Source organism: Anopheles coluzzii, chromosome X (assembly GCF_943734685.1).
Source record: "Anopheles coluzzii chromosome X, AcolN3, whole genome shotgun sequence".
Taxonomy (NCBI): domain Eukaryota; kingdom Metazoa; phylum Arthropoda; class Insecta; order Diptera; family Culicidae; genus Anopheles; species Anopheles coluzzii.
The window spans coordinates 5,396,101-5,416,533 of NC_064669.1; the positions used below are offsets into that span (position 1 = coordinate 5,396,101).

The 20,433-nt window shown below is 45.2% G+C and overlaps 3 protein-coding genes and 1 long non-coding RNA gene across 6 annotated transcripts in view; 2 read left to right on the top strand and 2 right to left on the bottom strand.

Moving 5' to 3' along the window:
* LOC120949999 (uncharacterized) overlaps window positions 1-12,116 on the bottom strand; it is a 35,762-nt gene extending 23,646 nt beyond the window's left edge. Inside the window, exon 1 of one of the 2 annotated variants that reach the window (XM_040367694.2) lies at window positions 11,195-12,116. Coding sequence is in view for 1 of the 2 variants with exons in the window: in XM_040367721.2 (XP_040223655.2) it covers window positions 11,195-11,203 (9 nt within the window). In the remaining variant the exon portion in view is untranslated. The remainder of the gene's footprint in view (window positions 1-11,194) is intronic. The other variant, XM_040367721.2, reaches the window with a different exon arrangement.
* Window positions 12,117-14,047: 1,931 nt separating this feature from the next.
* On the top strand, window positions 14,048-18,069 carry LOC120960140 (protein twisted gastrulation-like). Of its 2 annotated transcripts, none has more exons than XM_040384131.2 (4): window positions 14,048-14,370; window positions 15,586-16,068; window positions 16,389-16,530; window positions 16,635-18,069. In XM_040384131.2, exons 2-4 carry the CDS (start codon window positions 15,627-15,629, stop codon window positions 16,825-16,827), a joined length of 777 nt encoding a protein of 258 aa, XP_040240065.1. In that variant the 5' UTR covers window positions 14,048-14,370; window positions 15,586-15,626; the 3' UTR covers window positions 16,828-18,069. The 2 variants fall into 2 exon arrangements, with proteins under 2 accessions (XP_040240065.1, XP_040240074.1); XM_040384140.2 differs by lacking the exon at window positions 14,048-14,370 and adding an exon at window positions 14,992-15,482.
* Window positions 17,442-20,433, bottom strand: part of LOC120960173 (uncharacterized) — a 14,076-nt gene continuing 11,084 nt past the window's right edge. Inside the window, exon 2 of the long non-coding RNA XR_007452598.1 lies at window positions 17,442-18,650. This is a non-coding gene — a long non-coding RNA (uncharacterized LOC120960173). The remainder of the gene's footprint in view (window positions 18,651-20,433) is intronic.
* The window catches only part of LOC120960152 (SPARC), a 4,585-nt gene continuing 3,303 nt past the window's right edge, over window positions 19,152-20,433 (top strand). Inside the window, exon 1 of the mRNA XM_040384151.2 lies at window positions 19,152-19,355. The gene's annotated coding sequence lies outside the window, so the exon portion shown is untranslated. The remainder of the gene's footprint in view (window positions 19,356-20,433) is intronic.

A 20,433-nucleotide genomic window follows, 5' to 3' on the forward strand; every position in this document is an offset into this window, starting at 1 on the left:
ATTGGTGACGCAGTAAGGTAAAATCATAATTAATATGATTTTTTTTAACCATTAAATAATGCGATTTGCAGGGTTTTGCAGCAGTGTTTTTTTTATTTGTTTGTTTAGAAACGATTTGATTAATTTATTTAAGAAGAGTTTCAAAAAAATATTCAATCAACATTGTGGCAGCTATGTTGATATTTTGTAACTGAATTGTTATTGGTTTTACAGGATTTTCCCCCATCACTTTCGAGTGTGCACATCATTATTCAATGCCTGCAGCATGTTTTTCAACAGCTGTCACACATTGGTTAGGCATCACAATACAATTTCCGTTCTTACACATGATTTTCAACACACCTCAAAAGAACTGTCAAACTCAATGGAAGCTTGAGACGTGACGACAATCATGTGGAAGAACTGAAACATAATTGTGATGCAAATACAACATTGCAATGAAAAATGTGTTTGACATTGGAAATTTACTAGGAAACCCCTGCACATGATGTATATGTCATAATGGATAGTGTCTTAGTAGGTCAAATGAGGCTCAATTCAATCTAATCAATACGAATTGAAGGCTCCGAACGTAGAGAATTGAAAACACTGACTCTTGTCGCTAAAAAATACAAAAGACTTGACCGAAACTACGGCTTTGGATAGCAAGCGACGAACCCCAAATTATTTTTTCTGAAAACAACAAGAAGCTTTCAAACTTTTGAAGCTATTTACCCACGTGTTGTGTTATTTACGTCAAGATGATATTCAGGATAATCCCTTGTAGATGTCAAATTAAAAAAAAAAAACACCAAAAATCATTCTACAGCCATATCAAACACTCCTCGTGTCGTGCGATGGTTTCACACACAAACTGACCTACTCTTTCTTCCCCCATACGCCCCAAATCTGGGAAAGTACTGGGCGAGCATCCCATTGCCGCTGATGGCCCACACGAACACACCCCGGTTTGCTTTCGCTCCATGGTCCCACAGACCGACCACAATCCACGCCTGGTCCGCGCCACGGAATGAAGAAATTTCATTGCTTGTGACAGCGCGTCATTGCAGGCCCGCGATAATTGTGGTCAAATCAAACAGTAAAAAGAAATCCGACCGAAACGTCGAAACCGTCGAAATGAGGCAGAAACGAAACCGAACCCTATTCCACCCTATTTTCAACCCAGTCGGGAGAAAAGCGGTGGCCCCAGTAGTAGCGGTTTGCGACGGGAAATCTTAAAACCAGTCATTTTTGTTACGGAGGGTTGTTCTTTTTTTTTTTTTTTTTGGGGTGATTTCTTTTGCCCACTCGCTCACTCTGGGGAGAGCGATTCCTCATCATAATTAACTAATTAAGCCGCGCACAAAAAAAAAACTGAGTGCGCGATATGAAAAATCCCTTCCGCGGGCTTTCCAATCATTCTAATCGCGCCGCTTGTCATTAAGCTTCGCGCGCTACCGTAGCTTCTATTCTACCGCCGGTAATGAAGGCAGGCCAGCTGCTGCGTCGTGCGGTAATTATGCTGCGCCAAAAGAAGGCTCCACCCCGAGAGTGCATATTACATTATTTTCTTTTTTTTTTAGTGGCCCCAGCTACCGCTCATTAGCGAATGCTTACGTTCACACGATATGGTTGGTGACGGACCGAGGAGTTTCGGGCCTATTTTTGCATCCATTTTATGATTTTGCCTTCTTTTATGATTTTCTTTTCGTGTCCCGAAAAAATAATAATTCCCACTCACCGCATTCACTGGAGATTGTGGGATGAATTAAAGTGGACTGTTTTGATCTGTTTCATCTTATCAGCAATATTGTTTTGAATTGCTCGCCCGGAATTAGTGCACTTGACAGCACCAGATTTGATAAAACAGCATCAAACAAGCATGAGCAAGACAAACGTTGTGTATAGTTGCCCGTTTCCCTTGTGCTGCTTATCGTCGCTCTATCTTTACGTTTGCATTCACAGCTCCAGATCAATTTGTAACATAAAAAAACCCCTTTCAATGCTAGCATTACCTCATAAGACACGCAACACCAGAACGGCGAGCGTCTCCACGTTTCGAGCTTACACAACAGATAGGTGCGAACCCCCCCCCTGTTCACGTAACTGCAGGCAGGGAAATTGAACTGTTTTTCTTGCGATTAGAAAATAAACAAGAGAAAACAATACACACGTCCGCAAAGAACTGAGCAAAAACAGTTAAAAATGGTGCAAGATTTGCTTCCTCGGTCGGGAGATGCTCCCAGCGTTTGTGCGGCTGTCATTCGTTTATCTAACGAGATTGCACATAACTCCCCCTCATTCGAAAAGCCACACGCACACAAAATTATACCTATGCTGTGTTGCGTCTCCCCTGCCCGGCCGATGAGAAAAAATCATACAGGAACGTCTCAACGTAAGGGGGAAAACAGCAACAAAAACGGTGCTGTTTGTTTTTTTTCTTTTCGCTTCAATTTTTGTTATTATTATTTTTTTTTTTTAGATTCCAGCACAGGAGCTTTCCCCCTTCGCGGACTAGCAGAAGTCTAATGAGCTTCTGCTGCTGCTGCTGCTCCATTTGCTGCCCGAAAATCATTCAGCCATTTCAGCTTCGCATCATCATCATCATCGCCGCCAGCCGGGTCTTGGTGCTGCGCCTTGGAAAAGTGGTCCGAGTCGAGCGCAAGAACGGACGTGCCGAAAAGATAACTGTGCACTGCGGTGGGGCGCAGGCTTTAATAATAGCGATTCTAATTATGCTCGGTCAGTTAGCTGAAAATGGGGCTGCCTTAACAGTGAGAAAGAGTGAGAACACAACCCCGATGTTTGAATAATGCGGCCCCCAGCGTTCCGGTATAATGTCTAATGACATGATTTCTGCTCGTAAAAGCCTAGTTCGTCTACCCCGCCGGTGACAGTGGGCCGCCAACCGTTTTGCTTCCCATTGTGCTCGTTTTTTTTTCTTTTACAGGACGAGGGGCTACAACGCTTGACAAGCTGCAGTGACGTGCTTGGAACAGGTATGCGAGCCGAATGCTCATTTGAATGCTTTGTTTGAATGTAATAAAACTATTAAATTATTACCACCCTGTTGCTTACAGGGTTTTCCAGGAGTTCTCATAGCTGTGGGACACTTTGTAAACACTTTCTTGCGTGAAATGAACTTAATGTAATGGGAATTGGACTCTCTAGCACTCTTGTTGGAGAAATCCAATAGGAACGTGCAACGTGCCTGTCCAAAAAGGGTATAGAGTTCAATTCCAACGTATGAAGTTCACTTCCAATGGGAAAGAGTCTAGCAAGTGTCCCACAGCTATGAGAACCCCTGGAAAACCCTGTACCTTTTCTCGAGTGTCTTACAAATGATAACGTAACGATCAACGTAACGACTAACGGGAACCAATGTGTTAAAGATCATCTTGATGCAGTCAAATAACGTGTCGAGATCGAAAAAAAAAGAGCTTGTTGTTGCAAACAAATCAACCATTTTGCCTAGAATATTAATTACCGTGTTTTTATTTTCTTATGAACCATACATCTCGCAGCAGCTTTTTCTTAATATTTTTCATGCTCGGCAGCAAAGGTTACAAGAAAAAAAAGTGCGATGCTTCACGTGGCTGCATAATCAGAAAGCTCATATCCCGCTCCCGGTTGTTCGATGGATTACAATGCGCGAAGCGCGAGAAACCTTCGTCGAACCAATAAATTACGTGATAGCGCACACGGTAAAAGATTTCGCACACACCAAGCGAGCGTGTGTGTGTGTGTGCGTGTAGTGTTTTTGCTCCTCCTAATGTGTGCATTAAAACAGTCGAGTGAAAGTATACGTATTATACGGGTTTGATTTGCTGAGAAGAGGTGTGCAATAAAAAAAAAACAATAACACAAATTAATGCATAACCTCCACGAAGGGAGGCAATCAGAGATTTCATCGGAAAAGGGAGATCAGCAAGAAGAAGAAGAAGAAAAAAAACATTCATCCAAGCAAATAAATCCATAATCGCGCTTGGAAATGTCATTTTCATTAGCTCCACCATTAACGCCCGGTTAAACGGTCGCCCGGCAAGATTGACGAGTGACTTGAACGCTGCGGCGACGACGATTATAGAGTATTGCGATGGATTATTGATTTGTACTGCAGCGAAAAGAAACCGCTCCATACCTGCCGCCGCGTGGGGTTTTATTTTGTCTCCTTCGCTGCACCAGTTTTTCAATTTCACGGAAAAGTCCAACCGTCCGGACGAGCAGAGCCTCCCTTACACGGGACAGCACTCCCTTCGGTGCCACAAAGCAGCTTCCACCAAAGGGAATGGCGGAGAAAAACCTCCTGCCGGACTTTCCCTGTATGAGTTTGAGTTTGGTCGCATTTTCTGCTTTTCCGCGGGTGACTTTTTTCTTTGCCCTTTTTTCTGGTTTTGGCTTTGTTTCACCACTACCCGAAGGGAAAGTGGCAGCTTGCCAGGGAAGGAGAAACCTCGCCGCATGTGTGAACATTCTTTACCCCGTTGGCCCGCGGGAATGTTGTTTTCTTCTTTCCTGTTTGTCGCGCGTTTTCCACTTCCTGGATGCTTCCAGCGGTGCAGATTTTGCGCTTCTCTGCGGGCTTGGCGCGGAAGAGCCAACCGTTTTGCAATTAAGGTGCGGAAGAATTTCTCGTTGCGTTTTTTTTTTGCGCTACGTATGTGCGTTCAAGAGCTAAATAAATAAATACACAAAGTAGCGGAGTGGTTTGTGTTTGTCGCCATTCTGGCAGTGTGTTTTGTTGAGAGGGTTTTATTTTGTTTGTAAATTGCAACTGAACCAACATACCCAAAACCAGAACTTTCACTACCGGTAACACATTTGCAGTTATTTTGTCCAAAAGTAGGAGCAAAATGTTTAAAAAATTAAACCGCTCATTTGTACCGTTTGGTAGGGCAGTAGAAGAATTTCTTTTTTTTCGCACCACCAGCGACGAACCCGATTTTTTTTTTTTTGCTTTTTTTGTGCTTTCATTGCACAATGCAGCTCAGTTCTAGTCCGTAAGGAAATGGCAGAAAGACACGCCACCCCCCTTCCCCCCTTCCCACCATCTTGACTGACCTACTAATGGCTCTCCTGTCCGTCAACAAACCGACACATTCTGGCACAGTTGCCAGCTGCCCGCTCAGTAAGCCGATGCGCATGAAATGCAAAAAACACTCCGCATCGTGCCGCCCAGACCGCAGCTAAATAAATATGTCGATTTCATCCCGCGTGCCGTGGCGCCGCGGTCACAATAAGCAATCGCGGCGTGGAGCAAAACAAGGCAACGAAAAGAAGGTTCGTCGCCTGCTGCTGCTGCTGCTGCCCGGAGATGAAGTTGTTTGTTTCGTGCGTTAGCCGCAGCTTGCTAAGCTTTCGAGTCGATGGGTGAAATTTAATTTATTTATTTTAGAAAAGGAGGGTTGGGGGCGGAGGGGGGGGGGATTAAGTCTTTCACAAGCTGTGCAGCAATGATCGAATAAGCCACGTTACGACAAGCAAGAGAGAAGCGAGAGAGAGAGAAAAGGAAGCTTAAACCGTTTCATTAAGTTGGCCATACCTCATAATCCATCACGCGGATCCGATCGATCGATTTGGCGACACGCATCAGATGCGCTGTGTTTCACTTTGTAGTGATGTAAGAGACCATCCCCCCCCCCCCCCCACACACACACACACGGATGCCCTTTTTCGGTTTTGGCGTGCATCTTCCTGCAAAAGGGTTTGCTGTGCGTCGGCGATCTGCTGCTGCTCGTCTCATCCAACGCACGGCCCTGAACGCCTCGCTCAAGCCACTCGGTGCAGCCCGTACAAGGGCAGAACCGAACTTTCAGCCTCTCGGATTGTATTAGAAACGAGGGCGAGGGATGCCACTCCTGGTGTTTCTTTTTCTTTCTTTTTTTGTTTTTGGCGAACAAAGTCGGGAAGTTGCAAGAGACGACCGCCTCGGTAGCGTGACATTTGTCTACCAAAACCTCTACCATTTGTCTCGTGCAACAGCAATCGTACGCAGAAGCTGCAGGGGTTGGTTCGGAGCTTCTTGTGGATACTGGGTTTGCTAAGTTGATTGTTACAGGTTTCTGAGATGTCATAAATTCCAACAGTGATCAAACGTTCTGTTCCGGGATGTACTGTTCGCCATCAACAGACAGATCTGATCTGTCATATTTGATTTTGACAAATCATGTACAAACATCAGCCGTCACAAATGTTTATTTCAACTACTAAATGTCAACATCATTACATCAACAAGTACTTTAAATGTTCATTACGTCATAGAATTAGAAAGTTTACTGAATGCTCCATCAACCAATTAACTTCCTATACAACCAAACGTCTCTTCATGACTTTCAAAACGATCGCACTCGATAAGTTATTTGGGCTGAATTTCAAAGATGATTCTCCAACATTCGTCTGCCATCAATCTTCACTCGTTTGTTTAAGCTCATTTGTCAAAATTCTTAGATTTCCGCTTTTTACAATTAACTTTCAAATTGTGAATTTCGCAATTAGAATTGAGAATCTTATTGTGCTTTTCAAGTATAGTATGAAACCCTTCCATAGACGTATGGCCAACTTGTCTGGAATTGATCCAACGGAAAATGGCTCAAAGTCTGCGGTCCGTGTGCATCTTTGGTTAAAGTATAGAACATTACAGAAATTATTGTAGACTTAAATTGTCCGACGAATATAAAATCCAAACCAAACACTTTACAATACCGATCTGACTGCATAACTGAGTAACCCTGCCTGTAAATAAATCCTCATCAAAGTACGCGTGCGCGTGTTGGTGATCGATGGGATCTCAATCTCCGCCTGGCCCGGTAGCTTTTGAAATGACACCACGCGGGAGGGATCGTTTGATATGTTTGGAAATTTGTGCCTCTTACACCCATTTTCCAACGCTGTCATACCGTTTTGGTCGTTGTTTTGAGGTCGGGTTTTAATCCCTTTTTTTTTTTTAGTGGACTTGGTGGTGTTTCTTCGCCAATAGGAACTGGCTGACTCATCGATGGCGGCGTGAGATCGACCTTCACTATTTTCGGACCAATCGAGTTGGAGCCGAGAGGAGGGAAGGGTACCTTCAAGTTGTCTAGCGTGGGATAGTACAGCCCAAACCGTAAACACCGGAGGGCCCTTTAAATCGAAACGCGCGAAAAGCGATCGTGAGGATTTTGGGGGGGCATCAATCGACAAGGGACAAGCTGACAGTCACCCGAACTGTCACAGTTTCATGTACAACGATGGAGCTGTTTTTTTCTTTCTTTCTTTTTTTTTTTTGTTAACATTCACTGCAAAATTGTTGCTTCCCTCCTGATCTCCCCCTGGGTAGGCTTTCGCGGACTTTCCCTTTTTTTCCTTGGCCTGGTGTGACACACTTCCCTGTTCGCGTCCAGCCAGAACCGGTTCCCCGGAAGCAACCGGTAACGACGGATGGACGAGTACGGGAAGTGAACCTTGTGCCGCTTGCGTCTTCCATTCCTGAGCGAGTTTTTTTTTTATAAGTTCGTTTTCTCTTATCCCAAGCGCCCGGTAACATGGGAAGCAAACGGGATCACAAGTAAAAGTGATCGACGCGATCGCTTCATTTAGCTTTGTGTGTTTGCTGTTGTTTTTGTTGTAGTTTGACGTCAGTTTCGAACGGTTCGTCGAATGGAGACACAGAGCGACTTCAAAATTAGCCCAGCAGCCGTTGGAGTTCTGTTGGAATTTCCAAAAACCTAGTTCTGGGATATTATAGATGGAGCTCTTTGGAGATCTTACTTCAATGATTTTGGAAATTAAAGATTGGAATGGCTCTGGGCATTGGGCATTGAGATGTTAGGGATAATGGACAGGATCTAAGTCTATTTTCTCCTTTCCATTTGTCATTCTGTACCTACTTCTTAAACTCCTCCAATATCCCAAATTCTAAGATATTAGTCAGACTTTGAAAATTAAAGATTGGAATGCTTTTGGACATTGGGATATTAGGGATAATGAACAGGATCTAAGTCTGATAGGCCCTTTCCATGTGTCATCCTGTATCTACTTCTTAAACTCCTCCAATACCGCAAATTCTAAGATATTAGTCAGATCCACAGTTAGAACTTCAAACTTTTCAATCTCACTCTCAAAGATATCTTCTGGTGATACTTTTTACTCATCTCGCTTCGGAACTCTTATTCCTATGCTTATATACCTTATTCTTATTCTACCAGCATTTTTTATATATGTTTCGCAAACGAGTGATTTCCGCCGACGACGCCACAAGATTCTTGGAGGTGTGCCACTCGATTGGTTGTCAATTTGCATTAAAAAAATAAACCTCCTCTTAGCCTTCAGCCACCCTACACCGAACACTTTGGGTTGGTCGCCTGCCCAGCACCTTTAGCAACGCAGCTCCATTGAGTCACTGTCTGTGGCGATGACTGTGACTTTCGAGCATCTAAACCCTAGACCTAAAACAGCATCCGCGTAATTTGTGTGGAGCACCCCACGAAGGGTCGCAGCAACAATTTTCAAACTTTGTATTTTTCTTCTGGTTCATATCGTTCGTTCATTTTGGAAGCAAACGATCTAATTCTCAGGAGCTGTGTTGGCCCAATAAATAAGAAAAGATATGTACTAACATCTCTACACTACAGCAACAGCACAAATGAAAAACGAGTTCATGGTCGCATCCAGCCATCTAAAAGTGGAGAGCTGCAGACAAATAAAAACACGACCGAACACTCCCAACAACAAATTACCCAACCCTTTTTGTGGGCCAATCGAGAGCAGCTCCACTTCTTGGAAGGGTCTCAGTTTTTTTGTTTTTTTTTTTTTTTTTTTTTTTTTTTTGGCGGATGATTACCGTTGCAGTGCTGTGAGCCGAGAGTTTATTGTCCGGCAGCAAACGAGCGGGTAAAAAAAGGGCAACCTTACCGGCGTTAATAAAAGGTAAGGGCCGCGGCCAACAGCACAGCCATAAGGTTCCGCGGGGCAAAGGTTCACCATAAAGGCAGAGGGGGTGAGTTGGAGGGTGTGCGAGATATCCAAAAAGGGAAGGAGCAGAGCTGGACACGTTGAACGACCTTTGCTGGGGAGCTGGCTGGATGCGCATTCATTTCGAAAGGAGCTAAAGACGGGCGAAACAGAAGACATGGTTGGGGCGATTGTGTCTTTTTTTGTTTTTTGTTTTTTTTTTTTTTTTTTTTTTTTGGCAACATCTTAATGCAATCGAACCCTGCTGCGAAGATGTCGTGTGTCGTTGACCCGTTGTGCGAGTTGTGCGATTTTACCTCCCATTTTTTTCAACTGCCGTTTTTTTCCCATGTCTCTCCTGTGCGGCAGGCTCCAACAGAAGCGAAAGAGACGGAAGGGAAACAAAAACGAAAAGCAAGCGCGATGCGTTTTTCCTTCCACTGCCCATCTGTCAAACGCTGCGTGCGAGTTAAAGCCTGCATGTGTGTATGTGGAAATCGCAAAAGAAAGCATCCGAAAAGAAGAGCCTAACGCAGCTCTTTCGAAAAGAGGAAAGCGTCTTCGGTTTGGATCTCTTTTACTGCGCAGCACGTGTGTGTGTGTGTGTGCGTTATTTTTATATGATAAAACCACCCGAACTCCAAACACACACACGCACATGTTCCACCTACAACCCAGCAAAGCTCGCACGTACGCGGGGTGTGTTTTCACTTTTCTCCTAATGAGCCAGTGATGGCTCGAGTTTCCCTTCCAACGTGCGTACGCTGGATGCTTTTGTGTTTGGTTCAATTTCGCTGCGTTGAAGTCTGTTGCGAGCAACGCTTTATTTGCTAAACATTAAATATGCGCTGTCTCCAGATTTTTTTCGAGATGTGGCAATTTTTTCTGCAATAAAAACTATATTTTGTATACTCTTCTGAGCTGCTGTTACGATGAGTTGCCGTTTTACCTGGCTCAGCTCCTTTTAGGATGGGGTGGATGCATGCAGCATAAATTAAACCATCCGTGATAGAGCGTGAGCGGACCCAAATCGGTTCTTCAGATGGTGTAAATTACACACCGAAAAAAAGGGGGGATGATTTCGAAACACCCAACCAAAGGCCCAATCCTTCGTGGAAGCACACCAGGATGCGCTAAAGTAGGCATCATTGTGCTTTTATTTGGGTTTTTTTTGTGCCTGAATCCTTTCCTAAATTTCTACCTTCCAAAAAGAAATTAAGGCCAAGGATTTAAATGAGCCAGAAGAATCAAGCTGACGAGAGGATAATAATCAAAACTGTGTGTGTGTGTGTTTCTTCCACAATGTTTTGCTGGACCTTACGAAACTCGTTCAGCTTTCAAACGAAACTACAGCCATACCTTGCTAGAATACCCTGTCCACACCCAGAAAAACTAACGATCAGGTACGCTTACGGATTCAATCACGATATCCACAAAAAAACCTCCCCTGGAACCTCATACCCCCGTTCACTTGGAGGCGAAACAAAACGCGCAAGATTTTGACACAAATCCACCCGTGCTCCCTTTTTTCCGTTCGAGTCAGAAGCAGCAACAGCAGCAGAAAAGCGCGCGCGCTCAACAGATAAGGAAGCGAATGAAAATGAAATAATTAGCCGCCCAAGCGCAAGTGCCCACTACTTCCCTGCCCGGCCCCGGCGGAAGGAGTGCTGACCCAGTTTTCGGCCCAGAGGGGGAAGCCTGGGCAACCGGCGGCTTCGATTCGCTAATTGGCCACACCCGAGCTGTTCGGATAGCGTTTTGGCTAGCGCCTAGGCGAGGAACCTAAGCAAACCAATGGTGGTGGTGGTGGTGGTGGTGGTGGTGTGTCTGTAAATCCCGAGGTCGTGTTTTCTTTTATCACTTTTCACTCACGGGAAAGCAATCATCCCCTTTTTGTTGCGAATTTGTGGGTTTCTTCAAACGCTGTACCTGGCGGGCTTGCCAAAACAAAAGACTTGTAGTGCCATATATGTTCTTTCTACTATTTATATACGTACATAATTGGAAGATTTTCGACAAAATGACAACTAGTTGAAGACTCCGAATCAAGAAAATTAAAAAAAAACGGATACATGACGCTTTACAATACAAAATAAAACCGAAAACAAACCCTGCAAATGCTAAGCGACGAACCCCGAACTCTTTCGTTGGAGATTTCTATCTTACAAACTAAAACAGTTCACTCGAGAGACGGAAAAACAAAAGGATACAAATAGAGCACACGGAAACACACATATACAAACATTGCGCGCACACAAAGAATGTAAAAATTCGCGTAGCGACTTACCTCTAGCATTTTGGGAGCCGTTTTGGTGCCGTTTTGTGCCACGAGGTGGCTTTCACCCCGTTCCGACGCCGACTCCTGTGCCCGATCCTTTGCCGGGCTTTAGTTTGTGTTGCTCGAACAGCAAGGACGAATGCCCTTCGCTTGACTGCACTGCCCGTTGGGTTGCGGTTGAACACGATGACGTTGGGTTGAGCGCGAAGGGATGTTTGCAAAAACAAAAAACAAAACAAAACAAAAAAGCAGCGAACCGTCGTTGCTCCCTTTTCTTTCGTAATTTTATGTTTTTGGCAGTACAGTAAAAGGGGGGAAGGTCGTTACTTAGCTTGCCCCTTTTTCCCTTACTGTTTTGAGACTGTCACACACGAGTTGTTTCTTCCTTTTTTTTACCTTTCAAAACTGTAACTGTAACTATAACACACAATCATCCACGCGTCTTCCAAGTCCACATGCTCCGTTTCACCAGTGCCGGGCTTCTCTCCGAGCAGGGGAGCTTCAAGAAAAATTTAATAACTTTCTCAAACTAACCAATTTCTTCTCCTTTTTTTATGCCGTAGTTGGCCACTTAAAATCACTTGATGTCACAGTCAAACTTTTCCCTTTTTGTTGGCGCTACTTTCTTTGCCCGCACAACGCACCTAAGGTGCGGAAAATGGGTAACGAAACCAAACAAACTGCGAGCGGAGAAATTTCGACGGTCGACGGATCCAGGTTGATGCTGCTCGCTGCCCGACCTAAACACGACTAACGGACACGACGTTTTTTTTCCACCAAGCGTGCACTAGCGTCTGCACATTTTAACCGCTCATGCATGTCTGCATGGGCGGCCTGTGCAGCTACCATCGCCTGGCCAACAAAAAGTTGAGTTCTTTTTTTTTTCTTTTTTTTATACATTTTGTGTAACATTTTTTCAATTCAAATTGCAGTTATATTTTGCTCATGCTTGGGAGAAAAAAAAATAATACTATTTTTTTTTTGTAATATATTTTAATATTTTATTGCTACTTTTTGGCCATGCCCATATTCCAGTATGACGCAAAGGGCGAACAGCACTGTCATTGAGTGGCAAGTGAGAAATACGGCTCACCAGATCGATCGTGAGAAACTGAGTGTAGCTGTGCTCAGCTGAGTGCCGGTTCGTTAAATTTGCTGAGATCCGTTCCACAGGAAACATATTTCTCGTATAGTATCTTTTTTCAAGCAACCTTGCATGCACTAGTTGAAAAGTTGCGGGAATAATGAACCGATCGGCTCACTATGGTCGGTAGAATTGTTCAATGGACAAAATTATGGAGTGACCTTAAATAGGCGCAAGGCCACGAGAGTGACAAAATGATGACGTAATCAAACGGCTATTTGACGCAGTTTTGACCCATTGCTATGGTAAAATTGCTAAAACGCATTTTTCTATTTGATTTATGTACCTATGAAGTACTTCTTAAACAAAATATTGATGATATACAGACGTTGACAAGATGTTTTGACAAGGTTGACAAATTTTTCAACATTTTGTCACCTCCGCGCCAAATAAAGAAATTTAAGCAATTATTTGTCAAAGCATGTAAAAGCGTGATATTTCTCAACTTAATAGCAAAATTAATATGTTGTAAACATTTTACGAGTGCCCACAACAAGGACGTGATGATTTCATTAATTAACCCCAGTAAATCCTTGAGAATGAAAAATTATATAAGTTTGACACGTTACTCATTAAATGCATTATGAGATTCAAGTAAGTGTTAACTATGAATTCTTTTTTTTTATTTTCACCCTTTTCACATTATGAAATCATAATGTTAACAAACAATGAGAATACCAGAATCTGAAAATATTTTTTTCCGTTAGTCTTGAAATCACTTTAAGGTTAAGCTCTACACAGTTACTGATTGAGGATGCAGAAAAAATTGCTTGGAATGTAAAGTTTCATACCAAAACAATCAGGGTTCATGCGAATACTTGTTTTTTGTATCTATTTTATAGCTCCCTTTAAAATATTTTCACTTTTTCGCTCATTTTGCTTGGGGATATTTTCTCGATGGTCTTTTTGTGTTTTTTTTATTTATTATTATTTTTTCTTTTTAGTGCTGGTTTTTTTTTTGGAAGGTTTGTTTTTAATGCTGTTCACTCTCGATAATCCACGATTGATTGAGGATTATTAAATTAAGTTATGAAATGTTTGTTTGTAATTTTCAAATTTAAATGTTTGCATCACTACATGAATTGATTATAATATTTCATACATACTCAAATTTCGTTTCGAGAGCTAATATTATTAAAAATAGAGAGGTATTTATAATATTTTTTTTTAAATAAATCTCGCTACTTGTGGTTGAACACGGATTAAACTCATGCATTCGGTTGACAAAAGTACGGATTAATGAGCGTATGGATTAAAAAGATGCGTGCACAGTAATTCTCAATATTTATAATCTACTACTCAAATAGTTTTGAGTAAGTTCCACGATTGAATGACTATTGCTCAATTTAGTTTTTTTTTAATTCATCCCTTCCATTTTGTTTATCATCTTAACGTTCAAAAAATAACTAATTCAAACATTTAGAGAGCATACAATAAACCACATGGCAAACTCGCAAAGTGTTGGCATACAGCAAAAAAAACCTTAAGAGATCTTGTATTGCCACCGCGGTCGAGACTAGGTTCGACTGACCCAAACTCCCGTACCTGTTCCGTTCCAGTTATCGTTCCAGGTACTTAACCGATTCGCCCATCACCACCACCGTCGCGCTTGTTTGAGCGAAGAGTACAGCTGGCCAACTTTCTTGACCCAAACAAACAGCGATACACCAAACCAAAAAGCAATACAACAATAGTGGTGCCATTCCGGAGTATGCGCATGTGTGTGTGTGTGTGTGTTGCGTTGCGCGTGATGTAGCTGTCCGAGCTGTGCTGGATGCTGTAGGGACCTGCGCCGCCGTCCGAATCGGTTTCAGTTCGGCTTGGTGTTGGGCGCGCACGCACACACTGCGTAACGGCGTTACATTCGGTCCCGTCACCGTTTGGTGGAATTCCGTACAGACATCGTTCGCTGAGGTGAACCGAGCATCGCAAGCAGGTCCAGAGTGTGAAGCAAAAAAAAAGGAAAGAAAGGAAGGCGATCGTGATCAAGCTCACAGCCTGTTGTCGCGCGCGCGCGTGTGTGTGTTTTTGTGTGCTACTGGTAAGCCTTTTGTTATCGTTTAGGGTTTAATGGAAGATCAGGCAGGGGTTTGCGACCGAGTATTTAAAAAACGGAATCAATTTCAATATTTTCCACCCTCGTGCAACAACAACAAATAGTTGCCGTGCTGCGGAAGGGCAAAAAAGTCAAGCACGAGTGAGAAGGAAGACACGGAAATGCCTTCCAGACATAAGCCAGATCCCTGCTTGAGTGTTGATTTACACACACACACACACACACGCACACAAACAAACAAAAACTAACAAGCGCAGCAGAATGATCTCAGGCCCCGGGCGATTGGAATGTATCGTGCACTGTTCCCACCCGTTTCCCCCTTCCACTTTTCCTAGGCGCAGCTTCTAGAAAGCTATCACACACACACACACACATACACAAATACACACACTCCAGGAGTAAACTGGCCTTGGCTGGCCGAGACGAAAGAAAAACAGCACGCGAAACAGGTTCGCCACAATTTCCTTCACGCGCCCTCTACAATCATACAACGCCATCCCCAACCCACTTCCCCCTCTTGGAACCGAATGCCCACCAGCGAGAGGGGGGGGGGGGGTGGTTGGCGAGGGGGCATGTAAAAGGGTGGCGAGGTGCAGCTCAAACAGCACCGCTCAGCGCAACGCAACGATCAACACACCGCTTACGATCAACCGCGGCGGCGATGCGGTTTTGTTTACATATTAATTAACTTTGGAGAATCTTACCTTAGCACGATCCGAGAGAGAGAGAGAGAGAGAGAGAGAGAGATGGAGGAAGAGAACATGAGAGAGAGAAGAGAGGTTGGAAAGACACATAACCTAGCAATGGACCGGTAATATTAGTGTGTGCATTAGAGAGTGCCAGTCAGTGTGGGAAGGGATTTGCTCGTCGAACAATCTTCCGGAATGTCCGTTGCTCCTTGAACGTGATCCTGATAAGATCTTGTCAACAAACGAGAGGGGCGAGTGGTTCTGTGAACGCAAACAAAGCGAAGCCAGCGCTTCAAGCAGAATTCAGAGAATTTCATCCCCGCATCGCACCCGACAACCCTTATTGCGTCTCGGCTAGAAGAAGCATCAAGCGGAAGTGAAACTGTCGGAAGCCTCTCTCTGCGTGGTGTGCGTGTCTTTAAAAGCAAAACTTTGAACGGAAATTTTCCCCCATCTGCATCCCATCAGCATTGCCCTTACCCTTTTCTCTTCTCCTTCGTTTCCTCCTCAGATTGCGAGAAACGCTACTCCAAAACACCCCCCTCCAAACCAATGGAGCGCGAAAGGCGGCGGACGGACGGGAAAGCGTTCGCGCTGCTCGCCGGCGCCGTGCTGGTGCTGCTGACCTGCGTCCAGCTAGCGGCGAGCTGCAACGAGATGGTGTGCGCCTCGATCGTCTCCAAGTGCATGCTGACGCAGAGCTGCAAGTGCGACATGAAGAGCTGCACCTGCTGCAAGGAGTGCGCCGAGTGCCTGAGCTACCTGTACACCGAGTGCTGCAGCTGTCTCGAGATGTGCCCGAAGCCGAACGAAACGTCCAACGAGCTGTCGAAGCAGTCGCACATCGAGGACCTGGAGGGTTTCCCCAACCTGTACGACGTGATCACGTCCGAGCAGGATGCGCAGGGCCGCTGGAAGGTGATCTCGTTCCCGATCGACATCGATGCGGCACTGTACGGGCCGAAGGGTGACGGTGCGACGAAATACGTTGTCCGTGAGTAGCGTTCTTCGGGCGGGGTTCGTTTTTTTAAAGTGTTTTTTTTTGTATTCGACGATTTTTATGTTTGTTTCGCAAGATGTTTGAATTGGTTCCAGGAGTTTTTGTTTATTTTTTTATTTTATTTCCTTAACATGTTTCGTCGTGTTTTGGCATTGTGCTGACATGCTTTTCGAATGAAATGATGCAACAAATTGTGCGAAAAAAATAATTAAAAAAAAAAGTTCAAAAAATATCGAATTCAAGAAACTCCAAAATCGTTGGGAAAAGCCTGCAATTGCAACAATCGGCAACTAAACGCTTCCTCTACCTTTCAGACTCGACCGACATGGATCTGAAGCAGAAGTACGAGGATCCGAACAAAATCACGGTCAACTGTACCGTCGCCTACCAGGCCCAGTGCATGTCCTGGAACAAGTGCAAGGAGAGCTGCCGGACGATGGGTGCCAGCAGTTATCGGTGAGACATCATTTCCCCCCCCCCCCCCCCCCCAAAAAGGTAACATTCCGATCGATAGGCGCACTCTAATCGCTTCTTTCCCTTGCCCCCTTCCGCCCTACCAGCTGGTTCCACGATGGTTGCTGCGAGTGCATCGGCCAGTACTGTCTCAACTACGGCATCAACGAGTCGCGCTGTCGCGACTGTCCCGAGAACAAGGAGCACGACCTGGACGACTTCGCGCCAGAGGACGAGCTGGACTACGGGGACGGGCTGGGGCCGCTCGACAATGCGGCGATCGAGTCGACCAACATATGAATCGGGCTCGGGCTGCCGGTACTTTGCCTGGTCCGCCGCTACCTGACCGAACGCATCATCACCCCATTCCGCCGATGAGGGCGGATGCGGGACAAGCAGCATAATAACGCCAACGCATTTCGATTATCGTTTAGCAGGGTTTTATTTTCGGTACGATTATTATTATTATTATATTTGCAATTCTTTAATCCATACGACATAATGTAAGATTTCGAAGGACGTGGAAAGTCCGCAGGGGGCGCGGAACAAGGAAGCAGAGCAAGGCAAGCTGTACAGAGGCGAACACTTAGGTCCATTAGTGTAGTGTTAAGGCAAGCGTTAAGGCACTACTAACTTACGGCAGCTGCGTTAGATGTGTTATAGCAAGGGCATGGGATGTAAGCAGCAGCTACTGCTTCCGCTCTGGAATAGGGCTTAGTAACAAGTAACGGAAACAATCAAAATAAAACAACACGGTTGTATTTAAAATTGTACAGTCAAAATCTTCCCATCAACTCAAGGCAGCACGATGCCCCTGGATGGGGTACAATCAGGGAAGGAACAAGGGAACTTCACTTTTGCCAACCCGAATAGCTTTAAGCAAGCAGCCGACCCACTAAGCCATCTCTTATTTGCCCCCCGTGTGCTTTATCGTCTGCTTTGCGATTGATCTGTAGTGTGGAGTGTGCGCGAGTTGTGTTAGCCATTAAGCGTAGGTCCTCTGACCCTCTCAAGGCACGCTGAAAGGTGGTGAGAAAGTGAACAGGAAGTATTGAGCAATGCAGAATATTACTAGCCTGTTATCTAGCATGAGCACAAACGCAAGCAAGTAACAACATAGAAATTGGTGTACAAAAGAGTACTGTATCTGTATGTTAATGTGTGCTTTTGAGATTTAGTGTCGAACGTTTAATACTCCTGCCTGTCCATGTCCATGTTCGTAAGCCGAAATACAAGTGTAATCCCTCTGTTGTTGTGAGATACAACACAAACAAATTTAATTCGAGCGCAGCCTGTGTTTAATTGATTTTTTTTTATTTATGATCCCGGGAGATATAGGTGCAAGTTTTTTCCTAATGCAGCAATCATTGTTTAAACCGCTGGAAGTCGCTTAACATGTGCAAGTCAGGACGCACCAAGCGGCCTTGCTGGGAAAGGTTTTAGACTAATCATTATCATTATTACCTTCCAGTGTAACAAAAGCTACCTGTATATCTGTTAATAAAGCCTCATCAATCTAGTGCCTTTGCCTATCTCCTAGTACTCCGCATGCTTTCCGATCTTTACTGGTGTGACTTACTGGGGAGTTCCTGAAGATTTGTGAAGATTTGTCGGTGCTGTTTGAATTTGGGACAAACGGAAATGGTGTCTTTTTTTTGTAGTTGCTCTCGTAAAACCCTGTGAAAGCAATGCCGCAACACACACACACACAAACACATAGACAACACGCTCGATAAACGAGGCAGTATGGCAGCAGTACGATCTAACTGAAAACGCAGCTGCCGCAGACCGATACGTAATACGAGCGCTATCTTGGGCGAAGAAGCGGAAGCGTTTGTTTTTTTCCTCCCTCTTCCTCTTCTACTTCTCGCCACTCTCCCGTTCCTCAGATAGGGTTCTTTTTCCTTCGCAATGCCATTAGGATGTGTTGGCAGGCTGGCTGGAAGCGTGCCCATTACCGACAACACGTGACGGCCTGTTAGATCTCCGCTTCCCGTTTGCTCTTCTAGACGCCCGGATCGCCCTGGTAGGTCTGGCAGAGTTGTAGTTATGCATCTTTTGTGTTATGTTTCTCTACATTAAAGAGACTTCACTCGGGCTTCATTCGTGTCATCTCAAGACATCTAAAGTGAAAATAATTAGTGGAGGGAGATTAAAACCATGCGGCAATCACATCAGCTTCAAGAAGTACACGAGCCCCCCTTCCTACATTAACGACCTTAGCAGTACTTTTTGCGTATCAAACAAACACACACACACACTAACACATACAGATCGCCCTTAATTACTTCACCGCATGTGCAAATGTCGGCAAGCGAATGAGGTTTGCAGGGACGGCCGTCCATCCGGTCCATTCGAAACTTCAGAACACACTTCGGCACATTCTTCGGCTGAGGAAACGAGCGCGGGAGCGGGCGCGCGCGCGCAATCTTACATCTCATACGCGAGCTAATCATCCGGCGGGGTCTTATGGTTTTGTCTTTAACAGTTCCCGCCCGCCCTTCCCCAGACCCCGCCGACTGTGGAGGGAGTGTGGCGAGCGTGTTCTCGCTTGCTCCGCTTGGCCGGGAAGAGTCGTCGCATCACCGGGACGCCCACGAGATCCCATCCCGGCGGGTTCGGGTCGACTCTCTGTGCCCGAGTCGAGTCAGTCTGGCTCTAACGATCGTGCCGATCGGACGCCACCAAATCGGGTGCAAGAGACGTGCTTCCGGAGCTACCGCAGCTACCGTGTAGTGTTATTGTTTACTGGTGCACCAAGTCCTTGGGTCTTTGGTAACATTCTGTGCTTCAACGATATTCACCAACAAGAAACAGAAATCTTCAAAGTAAGTGTAGATTAAAGTTTGGAGTAGCTGGTTGAGAGATGTTGGGAACTGTGACCTTACTCCTCAAGCCTGTTGGGAGTCGTTAGCCCCCTGGAACCCTATTCAAAGTAAGTTCTGTGTACTGGGTTTGAATTGTTCCACGCTGTGCCTAGCAATGGTTACATCTTCAATCGGACCTTATGTGGTCGCTTATCGCGGTCCGGTACGGATGCGACAAGTTCCTTCCAACGGTCCAAGCCTAACCTTCAATCAAACTGATAACCTCGCGCGCTCTGAAACCGCGGCATCTTGCGGCGGAAGCAGTCTCCACACCGAAGCTGCCAGTGTTACCGAATGTCGCCCCGAAACGGTACACAGGATGTTACTTCACACCACAGACCAACGTCAGCAATTAATCGCTTGCGCAAACGTCTCCTCTGCCAGCGCCAACCAGACACCCTCACGGGGGATTTTGAAACTGTAAACGCTCCCGGACGGTTGTGGCAGGACAATGTACCGAGGGGGGACAGGGAGGGGGGGAGTGAACGGGTACACCGAAGCTCAACTCGGTACAGCACTGTTTACAGACAACTCGGGTGTCGTTATAAATAACCCACCGGTGGAGGTTTCGGTTGGTTTTCGGTTTTTGGAAACCTCTCCATTGCGGGTCCGATACCGAGAATCAAAGGGTGATGTCCGGGTAAGGGGACGGGATTCCGAAGGCAGGATCTCAAGTGCATCTGCCGACGAGGGGACGGGCTACGTTAAGCTATGTCTATGCTTCACTTTAACGACCACTCATTTCCCTAAGTGCAGCGTGCGGTCGGCAACTCCAGGAACTCCATGCAAGGCCCTGCTAGGGATTGTTTGGATAATATCGCTCATCAAACTGGAGAGTTCGAGGGCGGAGATTCATCATCAAAACAGTACTTCTGGTACAGTATTATTACTGTTTGCCAGTGCAGTGGTATGTCCCCTTTCGGTTCCAGGGGGTTTGTCCCTTTCAGCGAACTCTCAAACCCAAACAATCTCTAACGAAAGCATAACCGAAAGCAACCGCAACAAAACACAAACACTTGCCTCTCCGTTGTTGCCACGC